Genomic DNA, 18,378 nt, shown 5'->3' on the forward strand with positions numbered 1-18,378 from the left:
ATTTTCAATTTGTCTACATTCTTATTGGCAAATGGTGAAATTGGACCATTCTACATATGTTAAACTCATAGCGATCTTCTGCAAATTTTTCTTATCAAATAATAAATTTAAGGAAAAATTTAGGGTACAGCCTTCATTACGCAAGTCTTAAAGAATGTTCGTGTATTTTTCTTTTTATTTACAAAATGGCTGCGCTGAAATGATTTTAATGCAGCACAATGATCCTCGCACAGCTCGAGTCATTCTCAATAATTAAATAGAGAGCGTGCGCAACAAATTGGTCATGTTTCAATAAATCGTAAAAAGAATTGGTCTCTTTGTGTCCGATTGATTGCACCGAATCGTTGCACCCGAATCTTCGCAAAGCGATATTTCAGAGCAATATCAGAAAGCGCAGCGCGTTCAAGCATGACGCCAGAATTAGACCCTTGCCACTACTATACAATTTGAATGAGGCCAATCACCCAGCCACCGTCTCTGAATGGGACATAATCAGGGTGAGTCACGTTATAATGGAATGAATTGTGCAGCTTTGTGACTTTTTAAATTGTCCTGCGCCCTCGTTTAATAAGCCTCCTCCCGAATAATCTTCTTCGAGTCACTGATCGACAAGACGACGCTAATCTGATCGTCCAATAATCGGTTACGCGTTTTTAGATTGTGAAATATACGTCTAGCCAAAGCCATGACTTCGGAACGTTACCATAGGGGGCTTGAACAACAGCCCCGGGATTCGGTGTTTCACGGTGTATTTCGTCTGTATGCATGCGAATGAAGGGATCTAGCACGCGAAACAACCATCCGGATACGGAATAGAGTTTTGGCACGAAGAATCTCCAATAAAAACTCTTCTAACTCGCGTTTTCGCGTAGCGATTCGGTGTTTCGCGGTGTATTTCGTTTGCGCGCACGTAAATGAAGGTATACATGTATGTAGTACGCGAAACAACGATTCGGATACGAAGTAGAGTTTTGAACATCAATTTGTTAAGAAGAATCGATATTTTCAACTATACGAATTTTAAACACCTTGTTTTCTTCGTGCATAGTGATCGAAATTCCCAGGATAGTCAAGTATTTGCAAACGGCTGAATTGTTAGTCTAGCATCGTTCGGCTCTTGAACGATAAGGGTACTTGTTCGGCCAGGGTTTTTCTTAGGCCCTATCACTGCGCACGTGAGATACATCGAAACCAGCCTTTTCATAGGTAATATCCGACCCAAATTTAAATCGAGACCAGGTGTACGTTTAATTCCCATGGACATTGGGAAGGTACTTGGTATAAATACACTTCGAATGTTTCGGGAATGTCAGATTGATACTTCACTCGTGATAGTTAGCACCAGGAACAATCTTCTAAAATGCTGTTGTTGGTCTTGACGTTCGCCATTGTTACGGTGCTGCGAGCATCCGGTAATTATCCTACCTATCCTGTTTGAACAGTAATCACTGAACATTATGATTCAATGTTGACTAATATATTAAAACAATTAATAAATACAGCGGCCAGCATAAATGAAATTCCAAAAATCGTCGGAGGTAGTCCAGCTGAAGAGGGACAGTATCCGTACCAAGCTTCTCTGCGCTACAGGGGCCGCCATTTTTGCGGAGGATCTGTCCTAAACGAGAGATGGATACTAACTGCGGCCCACTGTTTATCAGGGTTTCTTATTAGAATTATTTTTCTTAAAAAATTCTCTGTATTTTGTCAGCTATCACGATGGTTCTTTTAGCTTTAACGACAATGGAATTACCGTCGTGCTGGGCACCAACAAGTTAGACGACGGCGGTGACATGTACCAATCCGAAAAGATAGTCGTCCATCCTAAATACAGTTCAGCGTTGATCAGAAACGACATCGGGGTGATCAAAGTGTCCAAGAAGATCGTCTTCGGGGACAAAGTGATGCCCGTCGAACTGCCAAACGAGAACTTCAGCAAAATTGATTACCCGGCCACGTTGTCCGGCTGGGGAACCACCAGCGTGAGTATTTCAAACGAAATAGCCGAGTAACAATTAATTCCACGTACATATGTTCTTTTTCATTTATTTCTGTCTGGTTATCTCTCTGTTCCATATGCCCTTAATTGGGCACAACAACGGCCCGCGCGTACTACCCTAAATCGTGTTAAGTACCCGGGAGAGGCCCCGAACGAGCTGCAGCACATCGAGCTGAGCGTGATCGATCAAAAACAATGTTTAAATGCCAGCTTTCGTATCACCAACGACAATATCTGCACACTTAACAAGAGGGGCGAAGGCGCTTGTCACGTAAGTGCATTCAGGTCTAGTCGAGTGCTCGAGAAGAGGGCCCTTTCGCGTCAAAGGGACCCTCAGCGAAAGCAGCACCTCTCTCTTCTCCCTCTCTCTCTCTCTCTCTCTCTCTCTCTCTCTCTCTCGCTCTTTTTTCTTATTTGTAGTCCGAGGAAATCGTGCCGGCAAGTGCGTGACAATGAACGCCATTCAGCCTCACTTATGCTAGATCGAAAGAATTGCTCCACCGCGCGCGCACGGTTTGGCTTCCACTTTCTTATCGAGCCGCGGATAATCCAATTTACGAAGTGCCGACCCGAGATTGCGATATTGGAGCACGTTTAGCCCGGCTATAAACTCCGTCACATCCTTTTACAATTAGCTGTACAGGGTCTTCGGCAAATCATTAACACGTCGAATACCGCGCGAATTTTGCGTGGTTTACGTACAAGTTTCATTTACTTCGTTCATAGAAGTGATCAACGTTATTAACACTAGGTTTACGGGACCCGTGAAAATGACGGGTTCTAATATTTTTAATTCACGATTATTGAGATTGTGAAGATCTATCTACGTGGAATTACTCAACAAACTTATTTCCTTAGGTATATGTTATTTAAAAAATGGCTGAAAACTTGGATAGACACATTCCTCTTATTTTTATAAAGTAATGTAAAATACTCACTTTTAATACTCCGTAAACCTAATGTTAAGGACAGTTGTTAGTTACCGGGTAATGACCTTACACTGTAATCTAGTTGATTTCGGCAGTGAAAAATGGATATTCGATGCTATTGCTTTTATGGTAATCATTCTTAAGGAATACAATGGTGCCAGTGGTCACTGGTGACCACCGTGCCGTTCAATGCTTTACCGATTAAAGCTATTTAATTAATGATGATTACACAGGGTGATTCTGGAGGTCCCTTGGTTGCCGATTCGAAGCAAATCGGAGTGGTCTCCTGGGGAATACCGTGTGCCAGAGGACGTCCGGACGTCTTTACTCGTGTCTACAGCTACACTTCGTGGATAAACCAGCAGTTCGAAGACCAGAGCATTTAAACAATGTACTTCGAATTCTTACTAAATAAATCTTCTGCTTCGCGTATTCAACTTTCAATCTTAAAACCCGACACGGCAAAAGAAACGGCACCGAAAGAACCATTAAAACGGAACTCGCCAAACAAGACAAAACAAACGTGCCTGAATCCGACACCCAGTTCCGAGGTTCGACCAAAATATGAATAATTTTATTTTTCCTCGAACCCGGTGTTGCAACTTCTCCTCGTTGCACGTTTAGTTGCACACGTAACAAAGCGACCTACGCTTATGCAAATGCACTTTAAGGTGACACCAATTTTACGGCTCATATTCGCGAATTAATGCCACACGCGCCTAATGCGCTAAATTAGATAGAACATTTAGGTGGTGGGTAACATTATCTCCAGAGATAAATAAAGTAATTTGTGCTGCGAGCACCAGTTCAATAGCGCTTAACTGCGCGCTCTGTTAACGTGTAACTGTCTTTGTAAAATCTTAAACAGTACTATAAAAAGCAGAAATCAACGTTTAAAAGATTGTAATCATTTGTGATAAATATCCTTTGTTCATTTTGTATTAATTATTTACCGACAGCGGATCGCGATCACGTCTTTTTAAAAAATCCTCAATTGCGGTTTCGGTCAAGTGGCAGACGACCCGAATTCGATGGCGCATGCTCGGATCACGTGCATCGAAAATCGTTTCGGGTGTAAGAAGGATGCAAGCCCTAGTAATGCGTCCCAGGACAAAGGGCCGAGGACCTCGGGCAATCCCTCTAAAATTAGACCACCGAAAACCTCCTCCAACCATCGTTCCAAAAAACCGGGCAAAAGAGCAGAGGTAGTTAATCAAGATGGCAGACGGTTATTTGCGATTCGAATCTCGCAAAGATTACGACACCTATGCAAACCCTCCTGGCTGTGGTGCAGCGGGCACTTATTCGAAGATTGCGTGCAACGGGGCCAAGGATGCACGCAGCTACCCCGACCTCGTCAACGTCTGAAAAATCGTTCTGCGGATCGATCATGGTAGCTCGCAGCATACCGAAAAAATATCATACACGATCCCCAGGAGCGTATCAACGTGTCCTGAAATTAGAACGGGAATCGGATCCGAATCGAGAACCGGGGAACAACAAGAAGAAGCCCGCGGTGCACGGGACAACTATTCATTTGTCAAGCAACGCATGACCTAAATCCGGGACGCGCATGCTCGGCTCGGGCAAGGCCAGTTTCGAGGGTGTGTTTTCATCCCCTGTTTCTGGCCGTGTCGCGAATTTCTCAGCACCGTTGCAGGGCCACACTCTCTCTCTCTCTCTCTCTCTCTCTCTCTCTCTCTCTCTCTCTCGCTCTCTCTTCGTCGTTTTGCGGGAAAATGCAGCGTGTCGTGAAAGATGAGGACCGGTGCGGTGGCCGTGCCACCTGCTGGAGCTTAACGCACATCGTCTGAAATCGATATCGCCGTCCTTGTTCCTCGTCTTCGGCATAGTCGCTCTAGCAGCTTAGGGGTGAAATACGAGCGCGATGGAAACTGTACACGGGGGATTGTATTCGGAGTGGTAGTTCTTTTGTGCGTCGCGCCGCGAGAAAACACCGAGCGATTCACCTGCCATTGTTTTATTGGATTTTTGCTACCAGTCCATCCCCCTTTCTGGATAGATCGCCGTTGAGGAAGACCATTTGAGCAACGTCCCCAACCTAAAACTTCGTCGCAAACTTCGAGGAAGTTCGTGCGCACGGAATGTTGGTGTGCCCGTCGACCAAGCCATCCGCAGCCTTAACGCACCGACAAACGCGCTATACGTTATCAGCGTGGGCGTAGCAAGAGAAAAACTCGAGTTCCGACCCATGGCATACGTCGGGGTTGCATTCGTGTGCATCCAGGCCATTGTTTACGTCCGAGGATCGTGACAACGCTGAAGATACACCTGTTTACGTCGATGCACGCAGCTCTCTCGCCCCTTTCCGCAAGGTGTTTACAATAATCAAGGGGAACACGCATACACACATGCTCTATCATACCTCAACGTTTCGGGCTCGTGGGAAAGAATCTTGTGCACGGTGTTTGAAGATTGTCCGCTGGAAGATGATGTTGTAAACAGTCGTATGGTATACCACGTCGATCCTGTCGCAGTCGGCTCGATGCATCATGGTGCCTTGTTAGTGTGCGCATCACGCCCAGTTGAGATCCTTGCAACGCCATAAATAATATAACGCGCCGACACATTGCCTGTATAAAAATAAGTTATCGTCTGAATTTATCAAAGGAACCTTCATGAGCTGCTGTCCATTCATGTGAGTATGTGACAAGCTTTCCTAACAGACACCCACCGTACACATACACGCACGTTCAATGGAACGCTTACGCGGTTTACACAGCGATACGTGACTCGCATTTTAGGGGTTGATAAAAATGGCGATAAAAATGTGTATTTGCTCGATCTGAGGGGACTTGGTGTAATGGCACGCTTTTTTCGGCTCTTCTCGCGAATAGGAAACATATAATAATTTTTGTTATATCATCTCGTATATAAATGTTATCTTTCTGTAATCCTTTCTTTAATTACTACTGGAGTTTCGGGTGATGAAAATGGGTCAGTGTGGTTGGGCTTAGATTCAATGAAATTGACACGCTGAGAATTAAGGAAACGAGATTTATCATAGTTATCGCTATGTTCGTGTCTTTATGTTTCACAGGATTTTATACAATTTTAAACATTCAATATATCGACAGATTTTTAGCTGATAAAAATAGGTCAATGTGGTTGGACTGAAATTCACCTAAATTTAACAGACTGAAATCCAAGGGAACAAGGTTTATCATTGCTATTTTTGTCCCTTTGCATTTCATAGTACGTTTAGTATATTATTAAGTGTACAAATTATTTCGCGACCCTGGCAATCAACTACGCGTGACTTTGTTTTATGTCCAAACATTTTACTCGGTTCATCAGCCACTTGTAAAGTGGTGTAACTGTACGGTAAAGGATGGGAGTTATTTTTAAGACTCGAATATGTTTTGATTTAATAAGTTTAGGAAGACAAGACATTTTCATTTTATATCGATTATAATCGCTATATTTATACCTCATACGATAAAGATAATTAAAGTGCCTCGCTTTTATCGATACGCACGAGAGCAGCGTTAATTCTCAAGCAAAGTTTACGCTCGACAATAAAGTTTCACTTTTATCGGCGCGAACACCGCACGATTCCTTCCGCGGCAAAGTTTGTTTAGTAATGATTGTACACCGGAAAAGTGGTCGAGGAAAAAACAGGTTCTCTGTAGAGTAAGGTGTACAGTGTACGGCATACAGATGAGAGAGCCTGATGGAAACATGAAATTCGTGACTATAGGAAATGTACAGCTGTCCGTAGGGCCGGCTGTAGCAAGTGCATGGAAGTAAGCAAAGCGTACACATATCAGGCGCTACACCTTTTAACGGGCGACTGCGCAGTAGACAATTCAGCCGTCTATATGGCGGTATACCTCGCGCAAGCATACCAGGCATTTCTCCGTCTTTGTACCGGCGTTGGTGTTCCTCGTCTCCTTACCCTTCGGCGGGCTCTACCGTCCCTCTTTCTTCAACATCGATTTACCCGCTGTCTTGCCTCTCGCTCTCCTGGCAAACGCTTGACGGTGCGCCAATACTCAGGGACGTATTACACGCCGCTCCACCGAAACTGTTACAAACATCTCGCGTCCAACAAACAACCGAAACGCTAAACCTCGCACTACCTTGCTCCATTCGTATATGGAATCTTGATGCTAAATAACAACATAATAAAATTTTCCACGCAAAACATGACGCGTCTCTCTTATCTATGCATACGATGCACGACACTCTCCGCAAAAATCGGCTTATCGTTCACACCAAACTCGAAGTACCCTCGATTATTTTTAACCAAGTACTAGAATTAATCGATTCAGTTTAATTTTGATCACATCATTGATTTTTACGGTTGAAAAGAATTGGCTGGTACATCTTGATCGGAAATTGCTAGTTCAAAGGGTTGATCCTAAATCGTCAATTGCTAGGCTTTAATTTGAGTTAAGTCAAACCGGTATTTTGCGGTATTAATTCTTATCTTCTAATCTATGCAAATTCGCGTAACAGTGGATTACATTGTATTTTATGTTTACACGAACGGTAGAGTAAATGTATCTTGTTTTGGACCCTAGTGGTCAGCCTATCGATATTTTTGAGTCGTGCAGTTAAGAGTTAACAATTAACTACTCGACTCTGGCAATAATCGTTGAACCCTTTGCATTCGACTGTAACCTTTGAGGCGTCACTAAAAATTACTATTATTCAAAAAAAAACTCCTGCTTTGTATTTGATCAATTGTTAAACGTTCAAGTGTGAGTACGAGACATGCTCGATTTCATCTCGACAAAGTGAAACAGATCATATGGGAGCCACACAACGTGACGAAAATATTCTAAATGAAATGTTCAAATTCTGGAATGAAAATGGATCAAAGAGAGTTCCGCTGCGAATTCCGAGATTTGGTGTGCAGCAGCGCGACGCACAGTGGTGCCAAGGCGGCAAAAAATCCTTTTTATAAATTTTCGATTTTTATAAAAAAAAAATTATTTTTGTATAGCCTAATAGTGCGTGCATGGTGTGCCAAAGTCAGATTTTTGAAAAAACATTTTTTTACGGAGATATACGCATGGTAAACAACCATTTCCTCGCTCCTGGGAATTCATCAGTTTTCAGTGCGATAGTTATGTAATTACTCCGCCTATAATTGAATACTTAGGGGTCTACAAATCATATGGGTTATTGCAAATGGCTTCAACTATTAACTGGCAAAAAAATTTTCCAAAAGAAATCCTTTGAATAGCTTCGATCTGGAACTAATCGTTTTGGCAAGTTATAATATTGATCCAGCTTTGTTAAAATTTCATGAGATACTTCCAGATGCTTTCGCCGCAATTTAAGTTTAAATATCAACTTTCGGAATTTCCAAGAATGAATCGCGCGGAAGTCACGATTATTTGATGTTTCAGGTGAAATTTTTAAGGGATACATATAAGATAATAAAAAAAAATGTGACATTCATACATATAAAAAAATATTTAATAACAATTTTTGATGTTAAATAAACAAAGTTTTCGTTCACTGGACCACTGTCGCAAAAATGCAACAGGTATTTTTTGGTAGTGCTCCAATGAACGCTATAAAAATAATTTATGTAAGCTAAAAAAAATTGTTATTAAATATTTTTTTATACATAAAAAATAAATAAATCAGATGCACTTCACATTTTTCTGTATTATTTAGAAATATTCCTAAAAAATTTCACCTGGAACATCAAATAATCGTAACTTCCGCACGATTCACTCTTGGAAATTCTGAAAGTTGATATTTAAACTTAAATTGTGGCGAAAGGGTCTCGAAGGGTTTCATGATTTTTTGCACAAAGTTAGATCAATATTACACCTTGCCAAAACGATTAGTTCCAGACCAAAATCTATTAAAGGATCTGTTGTATGCTTCCATAAATAAAAAATGGGCAGAAAACAGAGATTTTTGATTAGCCCATATTGCTTAATGTTAACAACTTTTTACAAAAATTTTGTTTGCCAAATAAGCGTTGTACCTGTGGCAATCTCTCCACAAATTTTCAAACAAATTCGTTGGATAGCTTCGTTTTTACAGATTTTTTGCCGCTTTTTGGCCATTTGGCAACGCACAATGCATTTGTGCGACGCACAGTGGGCAATTTGAACGAAATCGGATTCAAAATCAAAGAACTTTCGATAGAAAGGAGGTAGAGCGATGAAATTCTGTTTAAATTAAAGCTGAAACTTTGTAGAATATGGGAAAAATAGGGCGATTATTACCATCCAATCATTTCAACGAATAAACGATTTCATTAGTTTTTCTCATAAAAATCTATTTTTTGCAAAATCCTGAGGGGGTAGACAAATTTTGAGACCAGATTTGAAATCAGCGTGCAAAAATCTATGGAAATTGATGCATAGCATGTTAAAAAAAAATGTTTTCCGCGCGTGGTATTGGAAAAACCACAATTTTCTTGAAATTGTACAAGTTTAACAAATTTTCTCAAGGTTAAAAACCGTTCGTACCATAATCTCCCTATTTTTCCTATATTCTACAAAGTTTCAGCTTTAATTTAAAAAAAATTTCATCGCTCTACCTGATTTCTATCGAAAGTTCTTTAATTTCGAATCCGATTTCGTCGAAATTGTCCACTATGCGCCGCGACGAGTTGGATCGAGGGAAGAGATGATATGATGCATCGTAGCGAATCGTGGCCGCGGGCGCCCGCATAGTGCGCCTATTCATTTCGTCCCTGGCAGTGGTGCCGGCTGCGGATGCAGGCGAGAACGTGCGCAGCTGTAAAACGTGAGTCGCCGCGCTCCGCAGCTGATGCGGCCCGTCGTGATCCGTCGGTCTGTGTTTTCTTTGGAAAAATGCGACAACGCCACGCGGAATTTCGACAGTGTCGAGGCAACGGTATCGCTTGTCCATCCGCTGGTGAATATCCGCAATTATATCGCGAGTGATAGTGACACTAAAGTACGAGACGGGACAGGGACGGGAACAGGTTCGAAAAATGACAACCAAGAGATACCCGAAGACACGCGCAGCCTCGAAAGTGAAACGGAGACAGTCCTGAACGGTTGATAAACGCTTGCTCTTCTTTTTTCGACTTCGCAGACGATGCGAGAACTATGCCAAGCGGACGCCGCGAAGCGCACAGGCTCGTCCTAGGAAACGAAGGAGGAAAGATAGACAAAGAGTCGGCATATGCTTTGTGTTCGCGGTGGCTTCTGCGGCGACGGGAACATCTAAACCTTCCTCTCGGGACGCGAGTTTCCCAGGACTGAAGCTTTGCCTCATCTTGATTCCTTTATTTATATTCGCGATCGTGACTTTCTCGGACGCGTCGATCCTCCTTCGAAACAGTCGTCGTCGTCTATTAAACGTTCGAAAGTATCGTAAAAATTGATATAGTGAACGTTGTTGGTTGCGATAGGTGATCGATTGCCGGGAATGTATAAAATGCGTCGGGTGATTTCATACGCGGATGTATGACAAAAGAATTGTAAATAGAAAGTTACTCGGCCGCACGGTGCGTGAGAATTTTTGATGTTTTGATTGTTTGTATGCGATGCAACTGGATGTTTGTGTTTGGTGGTTCGGTACCGCGTGGCATTAGGAGATGCGATTTAGGGGGAAGTTATCCGACGAACCCGTTAGTGTCGGCCCAGCTTATACCGTGATGAAAATTTATGCGAAAGAACCGAGGTATGATGCTCCACGCTCGTGTAGATGCCCCGATAAAGCCTGTGCGATGTAACGGATGTATACGTTTCTGAAAAGTACAGCGGGGCTAGATTCATTATGGAGGCACTGCGTTTGGCTATACAGTGAGTTTATTAATTCATAAATATTACTACGCGAACACCTCTGTGCTTAGCAACGCGCGCATTGTTACAGGCTATTGTTAGGGTACGTTCACTTGTCACGCTTGCGGTATCGCGGCAGATAAGTTCAGAATTGCGCGATTACAAATTTTAATTTGATCGGTTGAGTGATTGGGAGGAATTAATCGGGAAAATCGCAAATAAAAAATAAAAAATAAAAAATAAAAAATCGAAAACGAATATTAATAATCGTCGAAAATGTAATTACTAATTGAAAGAATGTACAGATCTGTGAGAATGTTATCGTAATAATTAAATAATAATGAAGCAAATTATTATACAGATAATCTTGGTTTAATTACTGTTCGCATAATTAAATAACAGTTAGCCGTTGCAAGTTTTATCTATGTATTTACAAAGAATATTATCTATAATTGAATAAATGTATCAATGTTTCTTATGAATGTTATTGCTTTATAGTCAGTATTTTTAAGAGAAATATTTTTTAATATACATTACAGACAGTAACGTGTTTGTTATTAATTTTTTTCAGGACACGGCTAGGGGAGAGGATGGTCAGCATGAGCTCAAGGCTCGTGGAGACAGTCAGTATAAACTATGAAGATTTTAACGAGAGCTTTCTAACGTGTGGTACTTGTCTTTTTGTTTATGATGGTGGGGAACACACTCCTAAGTTACTACCGTGTTCGCACACAGTGAGTATTTCGTATAAATACTTCATATAAAATGATTAAATGTATGATTAATTAATTTCATGTTCGCAGGTATGTTTACATTGTTTAACAAGGATTGCTGCATCCGAAACCCGCGAACCTGGTGCCTTTCGTTGTCCTATTTGCAGAGAACTAATAACAATTCCTCGCGGTGGCGTTCCTGCATTACCACCTAGCTTCCTCGTGAACCAACTTCTTGATCTTATGTCCAGACAGAGAAGAGAGGTTCGAACTAATGCTTCTTACAATATTTCTCTACATATGTGCCATTAAATGTAATATACTAAATATTTGTTTTCACTGCAGGTGATTCCAAAATGTTCGGTTCACATAAACCAGGAGCTATTGTTCTGTGAAACGTGCGATACAGTCTTTTGTACAGTATGCATGGGTGGGAATCATGCTGGGACATCACCGGGTTGTACAGAGCACACCATCATACCTTTCAGCATTGCGATTAAAAGAATGTCTGAAATTTTACTCTACAAAGCCAATGAATGTATATCCAAGGTAACAATCCCCCTGCCCGCATTATGGTGTACAGGCTGCCTCATTTAACTTTGCCACCCCTAATAACTTTGTTGTTTATACAGATATAAAAAAATGTCCGGAGAGAAAGTTTTTTTATTTATTTTAGTAGTAGGTTCAGGACATATGGAGGTCAATACATTTTTACGCAGAATTTGATATTTTATCAATTGACAATACAAAAGCTGGTTAATTCCATTGAAAAAAAACATTACTTTTCGTAAAATCTTGAAACATATGACCTTGAGATTTTTTGTGTCTGTCCAAACGACAAAGTTATTAGTATATTTCAAGAAAACATTTTTCATTAGTTTGTAGTAATCGACGTAAATTCATCTAACTGTGGTTCTAGTTGACACAGGCCCAGGATTCTGTGAGTACAGAGCTGCAACGTTTGGAAGCTTCTAAAGAGAGGTGTTTGAACGCTGTGGACAACGAGTTTGCAGAAATTATCGCAAAGTTCGAGATGAGACGTTCGGAATTGCAAGCAGCGGTAACTGCAGCTGCGAGAGACAAGAAGCACGTGTTAGAAGAGCAACACGCTCTCATAGAAGCCGAGAAAAATAAAGTGCAACAAGAATGCGAAGGCTTACAATATCAAGTATATAATTCACGATATCTTTTAATACTAAATTTCTATGCTTCCTGTTTATGCCGTAGATAACTAGTTATTCTGATTCAAGGTCGAAGTACGGAACATCACGCAGAGGATTGGTAGTTTATCTGATCAACTAGACGCGGCATCAGCACTTAGTGAACCTAAAGAAAATGCCTTCATTACATTCGAATTTAACCACAATCATGCTCTTTCTCAATTAGAGGAAGCTATTCATAATTTGGGACGAGTACGTTCTAGTACAACATTGCCAGGTATCCTGAGGATTGATAATACAGTAAAGTACCTGCTTTAACATTGTTATTAATCGTTCGATTGCTTTACTCGTTCACGTTATCGTCTTAAAAAAAGATGTACGATATTTAGCGTAATCAATCACGTTTTGCGAATAGGTTTGTGCAGAGCCAGGTTAAAGGATCCTGCAATAGTTAAGTTACAAGCGACCGTCGTACTAGAGACCGTCGATTACCATGGGCATCCTAGAAACGTTGGAGGAGATCTTATCACTGCCGAATTAACGTTAGCGGATAGTATCCACTCAGACAACCAAAGTTCCAGAGTCGAAACTGAAATAGTAGATTTAGAGAACGGTACATACGAGATACTGTTCAGACCTCCGGTTGCGACACGCTTCGTCCTGAAATTATCAGTTTTCGAGCGGCCTATTAAAGATTATCCTTTATTTTTTGACGCGACTGTACATAATGAGCCAGTTAAAGTATATGGGAGCCGAGGAAGCGGAAAGGACGAGTTTCACCAGCCAGTTGCAGTTGCCGTCGACGACGACGGCATGATTTACGTTCTAGATACCGGGAACTCCCGAGTAAAGGTACAACGAATTCACGAATTTCTTGACACTAGGTTCACAGAGCCCTGAAAGTGACGACTTTAAAAATAACAAGAATGTGTCATTGCATATACCCAAAGAAATAAATTTGTTGAATAATTTCTCATGGACAATATTAGAACGCGTCCCGTAAACCTAGTATTAAAGAAAACGACCATCGTCGAAGCATTCAAGTGACGATCATATTTATAGATAATATTGTGTTCCTAGGTACTCAATTGTGATTTAGAATTTCAAAGGCATTTAACTAACGAAGGTCTGGAAGGCCGTAGTTGTACAGGAATAAGTATATCGCAGCAAGGTATCGTTGTCGTCAATTGGAGAACACGAAAAATTACGGAAATGAGCTCTTTAGGCGATACAATTAAGTCCTTCACTCATTACGCGTTTCGAGTTAGTATTTCTCATTCTACAGCTATGCCCACGCTGTAGCAACATTGAGCAAATGATTCAGTAAAAAAAAAAAGAAGAAGGCAACAAGAGGGGAGAAAAAGTTGCTCGATGTAGCTTCAGTGTGGACATAGTTTAAAAATTGTACAATGGAGTGTCGCTTTTATTAATCATGTTTACCATTTTGATATTCAGGAGCCAATCGATGTCGCAGTAGATAGAAATTACGGACATATACTTGTGGCCGACAACGGTGAAAATTGTGTTTTTGTATTCGATTCTGACGGCAAATTGCTCTTCCAGGTTGGATAATATTTACAGTCATTAATACTTTATACATGGTGAATCGTTCTAAAATTCTGTTAATGATTATCAAGGTCGGAAAAATGGTAACGTTAAAACTAATTAGAGCCGTTACTGTTGGGCGTAACGGTGAAATTGTAGTTGCCGATGATCATATTCTAGTGTTCACTGCTAAAGGAGACTTCTCCGAGGAGATATATTCAGAAGGCAAAGGTAAATTCTCGTTTTGCGTGTACAATCACTGCCATTAATATTCGGGATAACTCTTTTAATGTCGGACGAAAGATTGCAATTGGTCCAAATTGCAGAGAAAATACTAAAAGTTGCTTTTTACAACTTTTTCATGCGAGTCTATGTCGAAAATTTAAAAAGTACATTTTGTAGATTTGTGTATTATGCATATCCTGAGAATTAGCACGAAACGTATTTAAAAAAATTTTAGAACTAAGAATTTTTTAAATTTAAATTTAAATTTTGAATTCTTAAATTTATGTATTTGGACCGAGTGCAATCTTTGTAAAAATTTTTTCGTGTAGTACACTACAAAAAATTCAAGTCGTACGGTCCAGTATTAAAAAAGTTATCGACTTTTTAACAGTGTCCGAATATTAGTGCCAGCGATTGTACGTAAAGTGGCTGCTACTTTGCCTGTGCGGATATTAAGCGTAATTTGTTTATAGGTAAAGGCGCTTACGGAGGTTTAGCTGTCGACGCAGAAGGTAGAATAATTGGTACACGCACCGATAAAGGTCGCAGTACGATCCAAGTGTTGAAATTAGGTGGGGGTAATATTTTGACTGAAATCGACTCGCATAGTTCAAAATTACGACGTCCTTCAGGTATTGCAGTACTACCTGACAATCACTTGGTAGTTGTAGATCTGGGAAACGATTGTACAAAAAAATATAGATATTGGTAAAAAAAGAAAAAAAGAAAAGAAAAGCAGAGTTGGATGTAGCTTGAATTACTTGCTTTCATGAAACTTTTGTTATAATCCTACGCATAATTTTAACCGTGTCTATGTTTATATAAATTTTTTATATGCAATTTTTACGACTTACAAGCTTTAGGATCAATCAAAATAATTTTATTGGTGTAGAGAATGGTGTTGATCGTATTTGACATTATAAGTGCAACATATACATATATATATATATATATATATGTAACACGTGTATACGTATGTGTAATACTTATAGAAAAGAAAACGGTGTGTAAGTTTATTTATGTGCTAGACTTAGCGACGTGCGCGTCGCGCTCCTAAAAAACGGAAGAGACTTGATTAGTATAATGTAATTTATAGTATTTTGTGTCATCGTTCGTTAATTTAATTTATTACTTAAATCCAGTAAAAGTGATCCTTTAATTTCTTACTACTTATCTTGATTGTTGTCCAAATGTACTATAATAAGCATTTCGAATTGCCATAGTCCGATACGTAAAGATCAGAACAGTTATACTGAGATCCTACCTACATATCTCATAGTTGAAAGATGAAAGTTCATACGAGAGGTTTATTTTACAATCAAATTTTCACTGGAACGTGTTGGGGTCACAGAATTCCAAGTTTACAAGACCCCCGATAAACATGTCGTAAATGTTATAGTCAATACATTTTTGGTATCTTTATTATACTCGATTGCTATTGACGTAATGGACTATTTTATGCTTATTAGTGTCATTATTTCGCACTAACAAAATTATAATGGACTAGTTTCATAATTACAATGACTTAATGAAATTTTTGTAATTGTTTTTGTCCTGTAAACAAATATTGTGTGTAAAGCAAATACTTTAAATATTAAGTATAATATCAAGTTATGTTATAAACATGATACTTAATATTTTCTTTCCACAAAAGAAGCTCGTAGAGATACATATGTTGCATCAAAGGATTCGACTACGATTACCAAAGGAATTTGATCGAAAACGTTTTGTGTTCTTATGTACAGTCTTCTCATTTCTTTTTTATCGACAAACGTTCTTAGGTAACATATCATCGTGTTTTCACATTTTATATCTTTTTTGTGGTACTCGAATACGTTTCCACAACAAAAAACGCAGAAATTTTCATTTGTGGACATTAAAATGTTAAAAATAAATACTTCTGTACTTATTTTGATCCTAGAATTAATTTAAAATGCTTTCTATGAACATTTCGAGAACGTTTTCGGAGTTCATTTTATTATAAAAATTCTCAACATGTTGACTATTTTTAATTGTCATACAAAGCATTTTGTATTTCCATCACATACTCATTACAGTTTTTAGTTGCGATTTCATTCGTAAATGCAAACTATAACTAGTGTATTGTAAATACGTAAAATAAAAAATAAATTAAAGTTTGTGCTAATATTTGTCTTGTGTCAGTGCAGATCGATGTTATAATATATTTTGTTTGCTATTCAATTTTTCTATGCATAAATTATGATTGTATTGTAAACAAATGTTCGCATATGCAGAAAGCTCGATTGTAGTTTGTGCAATAATCTTCTATTGTGTCTATGTCGTTAACATATTTCTTTTTTTATTCATGTATAGAGAAATAATTCTAGATACTTTTAGCATTTACATTTTATCTGTTACACAACTGTTATTGCCTATAGAAACGTATTAGTTCCAGGTGTATACTAATTGTGTTCATTCATAATATTTCCCAGTTGATGGAGTCCCGTTTTCTACTTATTTATGATTACATAATAACATGCTCGACAATTTGAGCGGATAGGAGGGAAAATTACAATATACAAAAATTAGATATATATATTACTAGGTAAAGTATATGCTCAGTGTTGTGTTCACACCCTCAAAAATAAACCGAGATACGAGAACTTGTGGTTACAAAATAATGTTCATAAGTTTAGATTTACATAGTAGCAAGTACTATTGTAAACAGCAATAATAGAAATTGTTAAAAAAGGCCGAAGAACCATAAGCATTAAATAAGGGTAAGCGACGCCCAATTATGCTTTAAAAATAAGCATAATTAATATATATAGGAACAGTAATTGGGTCTCTTACCCTAGTTCCTTAATTAACACAGAACATTCCTTATAAAATGCTTGATACAATAACTCATCAATACCTAACAAAAATGCGATTATAAACACACGTATAATCGCGCGAGTAGATAAGTTACGCAAACAATACTTACACCACTGAATTAGCCTTTTATGGAAAGGGCACCAGTGCCTTTACAAAACAGGAATTAAATATTATTAACTCAATAAGAGCAAATAATGTATCGATGTTATCAAGACCTGGTTTTATTGTTTATACATTAACATAAAGTTTCGCGATAAGATTTAGAGTGTAACACAATTAATGCCACGTTCGTCATACTTTACAAATTACTCGATGCTCAAAATTTGTACTACACGATATAATACATAATTTGAACATTTCGAACGCAAAGCAAAGCGAATTCAAATCTAGTCGTACGTTATCGATACTACATATGCAGAACGGAATATTGTAATGTAACGAAACAGTGTAACATAAAATTGTAAATAAATATACGAGCTTAATTTATATATATATATATATATATACACACTATGTACTATTTGTATATATATATACACAAAATTCTTCTCAATTCTATAAAAAAAAAAAAATCTCACGAAAATTCTCATAGGTAAATGAGATTGCACAGGAGAAAAGAAAGAAGGAAAGAAAGAAAGAAAAGAAATTAAGAGGATTCCCCCATGGGAAGCAGTGAAATCGGCGGGCGTTTAGAGGCGGATCGAAATACCCATAAAAATTCCTCGGCGTCAATACTATCGAAATCAAGCTCGCGCGTAATATTGACTCGATCCGCGGCAATTCAACCGATCGTATACGCCGTTCGAGATTTCTCCTCGCGAGAGTATCGAATGAACGAGTATATAGCGTGCACGCGCCGTGGCTGGGAAACGTAAGCTCGCGAATACTACGCCTGTGCTAGTACGTGCCCCCGTACACGAAAGTTATTCACGCACGCTATTCATCGGCTTGTGCTCCTCCATTACGTACGTACATAACGTGAAACGTAAGACGCTACATACTGGCCTGTACGTGTGTCGCGGCGGTGCCAGGTGTATACACAAGCGTCGTTGCACACGAGAACGTCGACGGTGTATAGTACACGTATACCAAAACATACTTTCGATTGAAACGGTCCGGGCTGTGAGCTGCATCGGAAAACCCGAAGAGAGAGAGGCTACTAACGAACCAGATCACAAGAGATCGGCCCGCGTGTTGTTTCCTCGCGAGGAACGAGCT

General features: G+C 39.3%; 2 protein-coding genes across 3 annotated transcripts; both read left to right on the plus strand.

Annotated features, from left to right (window-relative positions):
- The first annotated feature begins 1,256 nt into the window (after positions 1 to 1,256).
- Positions 1,257 to 3,314, plus strand: LOC143354876 (chymotrypsin-1-like). Its single transcript, XM_076789251.1, has 6 exons — positions 1,257 to 1,271; positions 1,340 to 1,412; positions 1,503 to 1,662; positions 1,733 to 1,982; positions 2,133 to 2,270; positions 3,162 to 3,314. The coding sequence occupies exons 1-6, from the start codon at positions 1,257 to 1,259 to the stop codon at positions 3,312 to 3,314; spliced, it is 789 nt and encodes a 262-aa protein (XP_076645366.1).
- Positions 3,315 to 5,447: 2,133 nt separating this feature from the next.
- Positions 5,448 to 16,231, plus strand: LOC143354799 (tripartite motif-containing protein 2). 2 transcript variants are annotated; one of them, XM_076789139.1, is made up of 11 exons: positions 5,448 to 5,587; positions 11,251 to 11,413; positions 11,483 to 11,656; positions 11,738 to 11,941; positions 12,312 to 12,560; positions 12,643 to 12,829; positions 12,968 to 13,404; positions 13,633 to 13,815; positions 14,008 to 14,115; positions 14,190 to 14,328; positions 14,796 to 16,231. In XM_076789139.1, the coding sequence occupies exons 1-11, from the start codon at positions 5,568 to 5,570 to the stop codon at positions 15,032 to 15,034; spliced, it is 2,103 nt and encodes a 700-aa protein (XP_076645254.1). In that variant the 5' UTR covers positions 5,448 to 5,567; the 3' UTR covers positions 15,035 to 16,231. The 2 variants fall into 2 exon arrangements, with proteins under 2 accessions (XP_076645254.1, XP_076645253.1); XM_076789138.1 differs by lacking the exon at positions 5,448 to 5,587 and adding an exon at positions 9,857 to 10,700.
- The last annotated feature ends 2,147 nt before the right edge of the window (positions 16,232 to 18,378 follow it).

Source organism: Halictus rubicundus, chromosome 6, assembly GCF_050948215.1.
Source record: "Halictus rubicundus isolate RS-2024b chromosome 6, iyHalRubi1_principal, whole genome shotgun sequence".
In the NCBI taxonomy this organism is placed as follows: Eukaryota; Metazoa; Arthropoda; class Insecta; order Hymenoptera; family Halictidae; genus Halictus; species Halictus rubicundus.

What these genes read in the sequence shown, in the direction of transcription:
- LOC143354799 (XM_076789138.1), top strand. Translation starts at nt 10,675, where the DNA reads ATGGAGGCACTGCGTTTGGCTATACA. An exon ending in CCAATGAATGTATATCCAAG is followed by an intron (nt 11,942 to 12,311) that starts GTAACAATCCCC and finishes CTGTGGTTCTAG; the next exon opens with TTGACACAGGCCCAGGATTC. An exon ending in ACGGCAAATTGCTCTTCCAG is followed by an intron (nt 14,116 to 14,189) that starts GTTGGATAATAT and finishes ATGATTATCAAG; the next exon opens with GTCGGAAAAATGGTAACGTT.
- LOC143354876 (XM_076789251.1), top strand. An exon ending in GCGGCCCACTGTTTATCAGG is followed by an intron (nt 1,663 to 1,732) that starts GTTTCTTATTAG and finishes TGGTTCTTTTAG; the next exon opens with CTTTAACGACAATGGAATTA. An exon ending in CCGGCTGGGGAACCACCAGC is followed by an intron (nt 1,983 to 2,132) that starts GTGAGTATTTCA and finishes AATCGTGTTAAG; the next exon opens with TACCCGGGAGAGGCCCCGAA.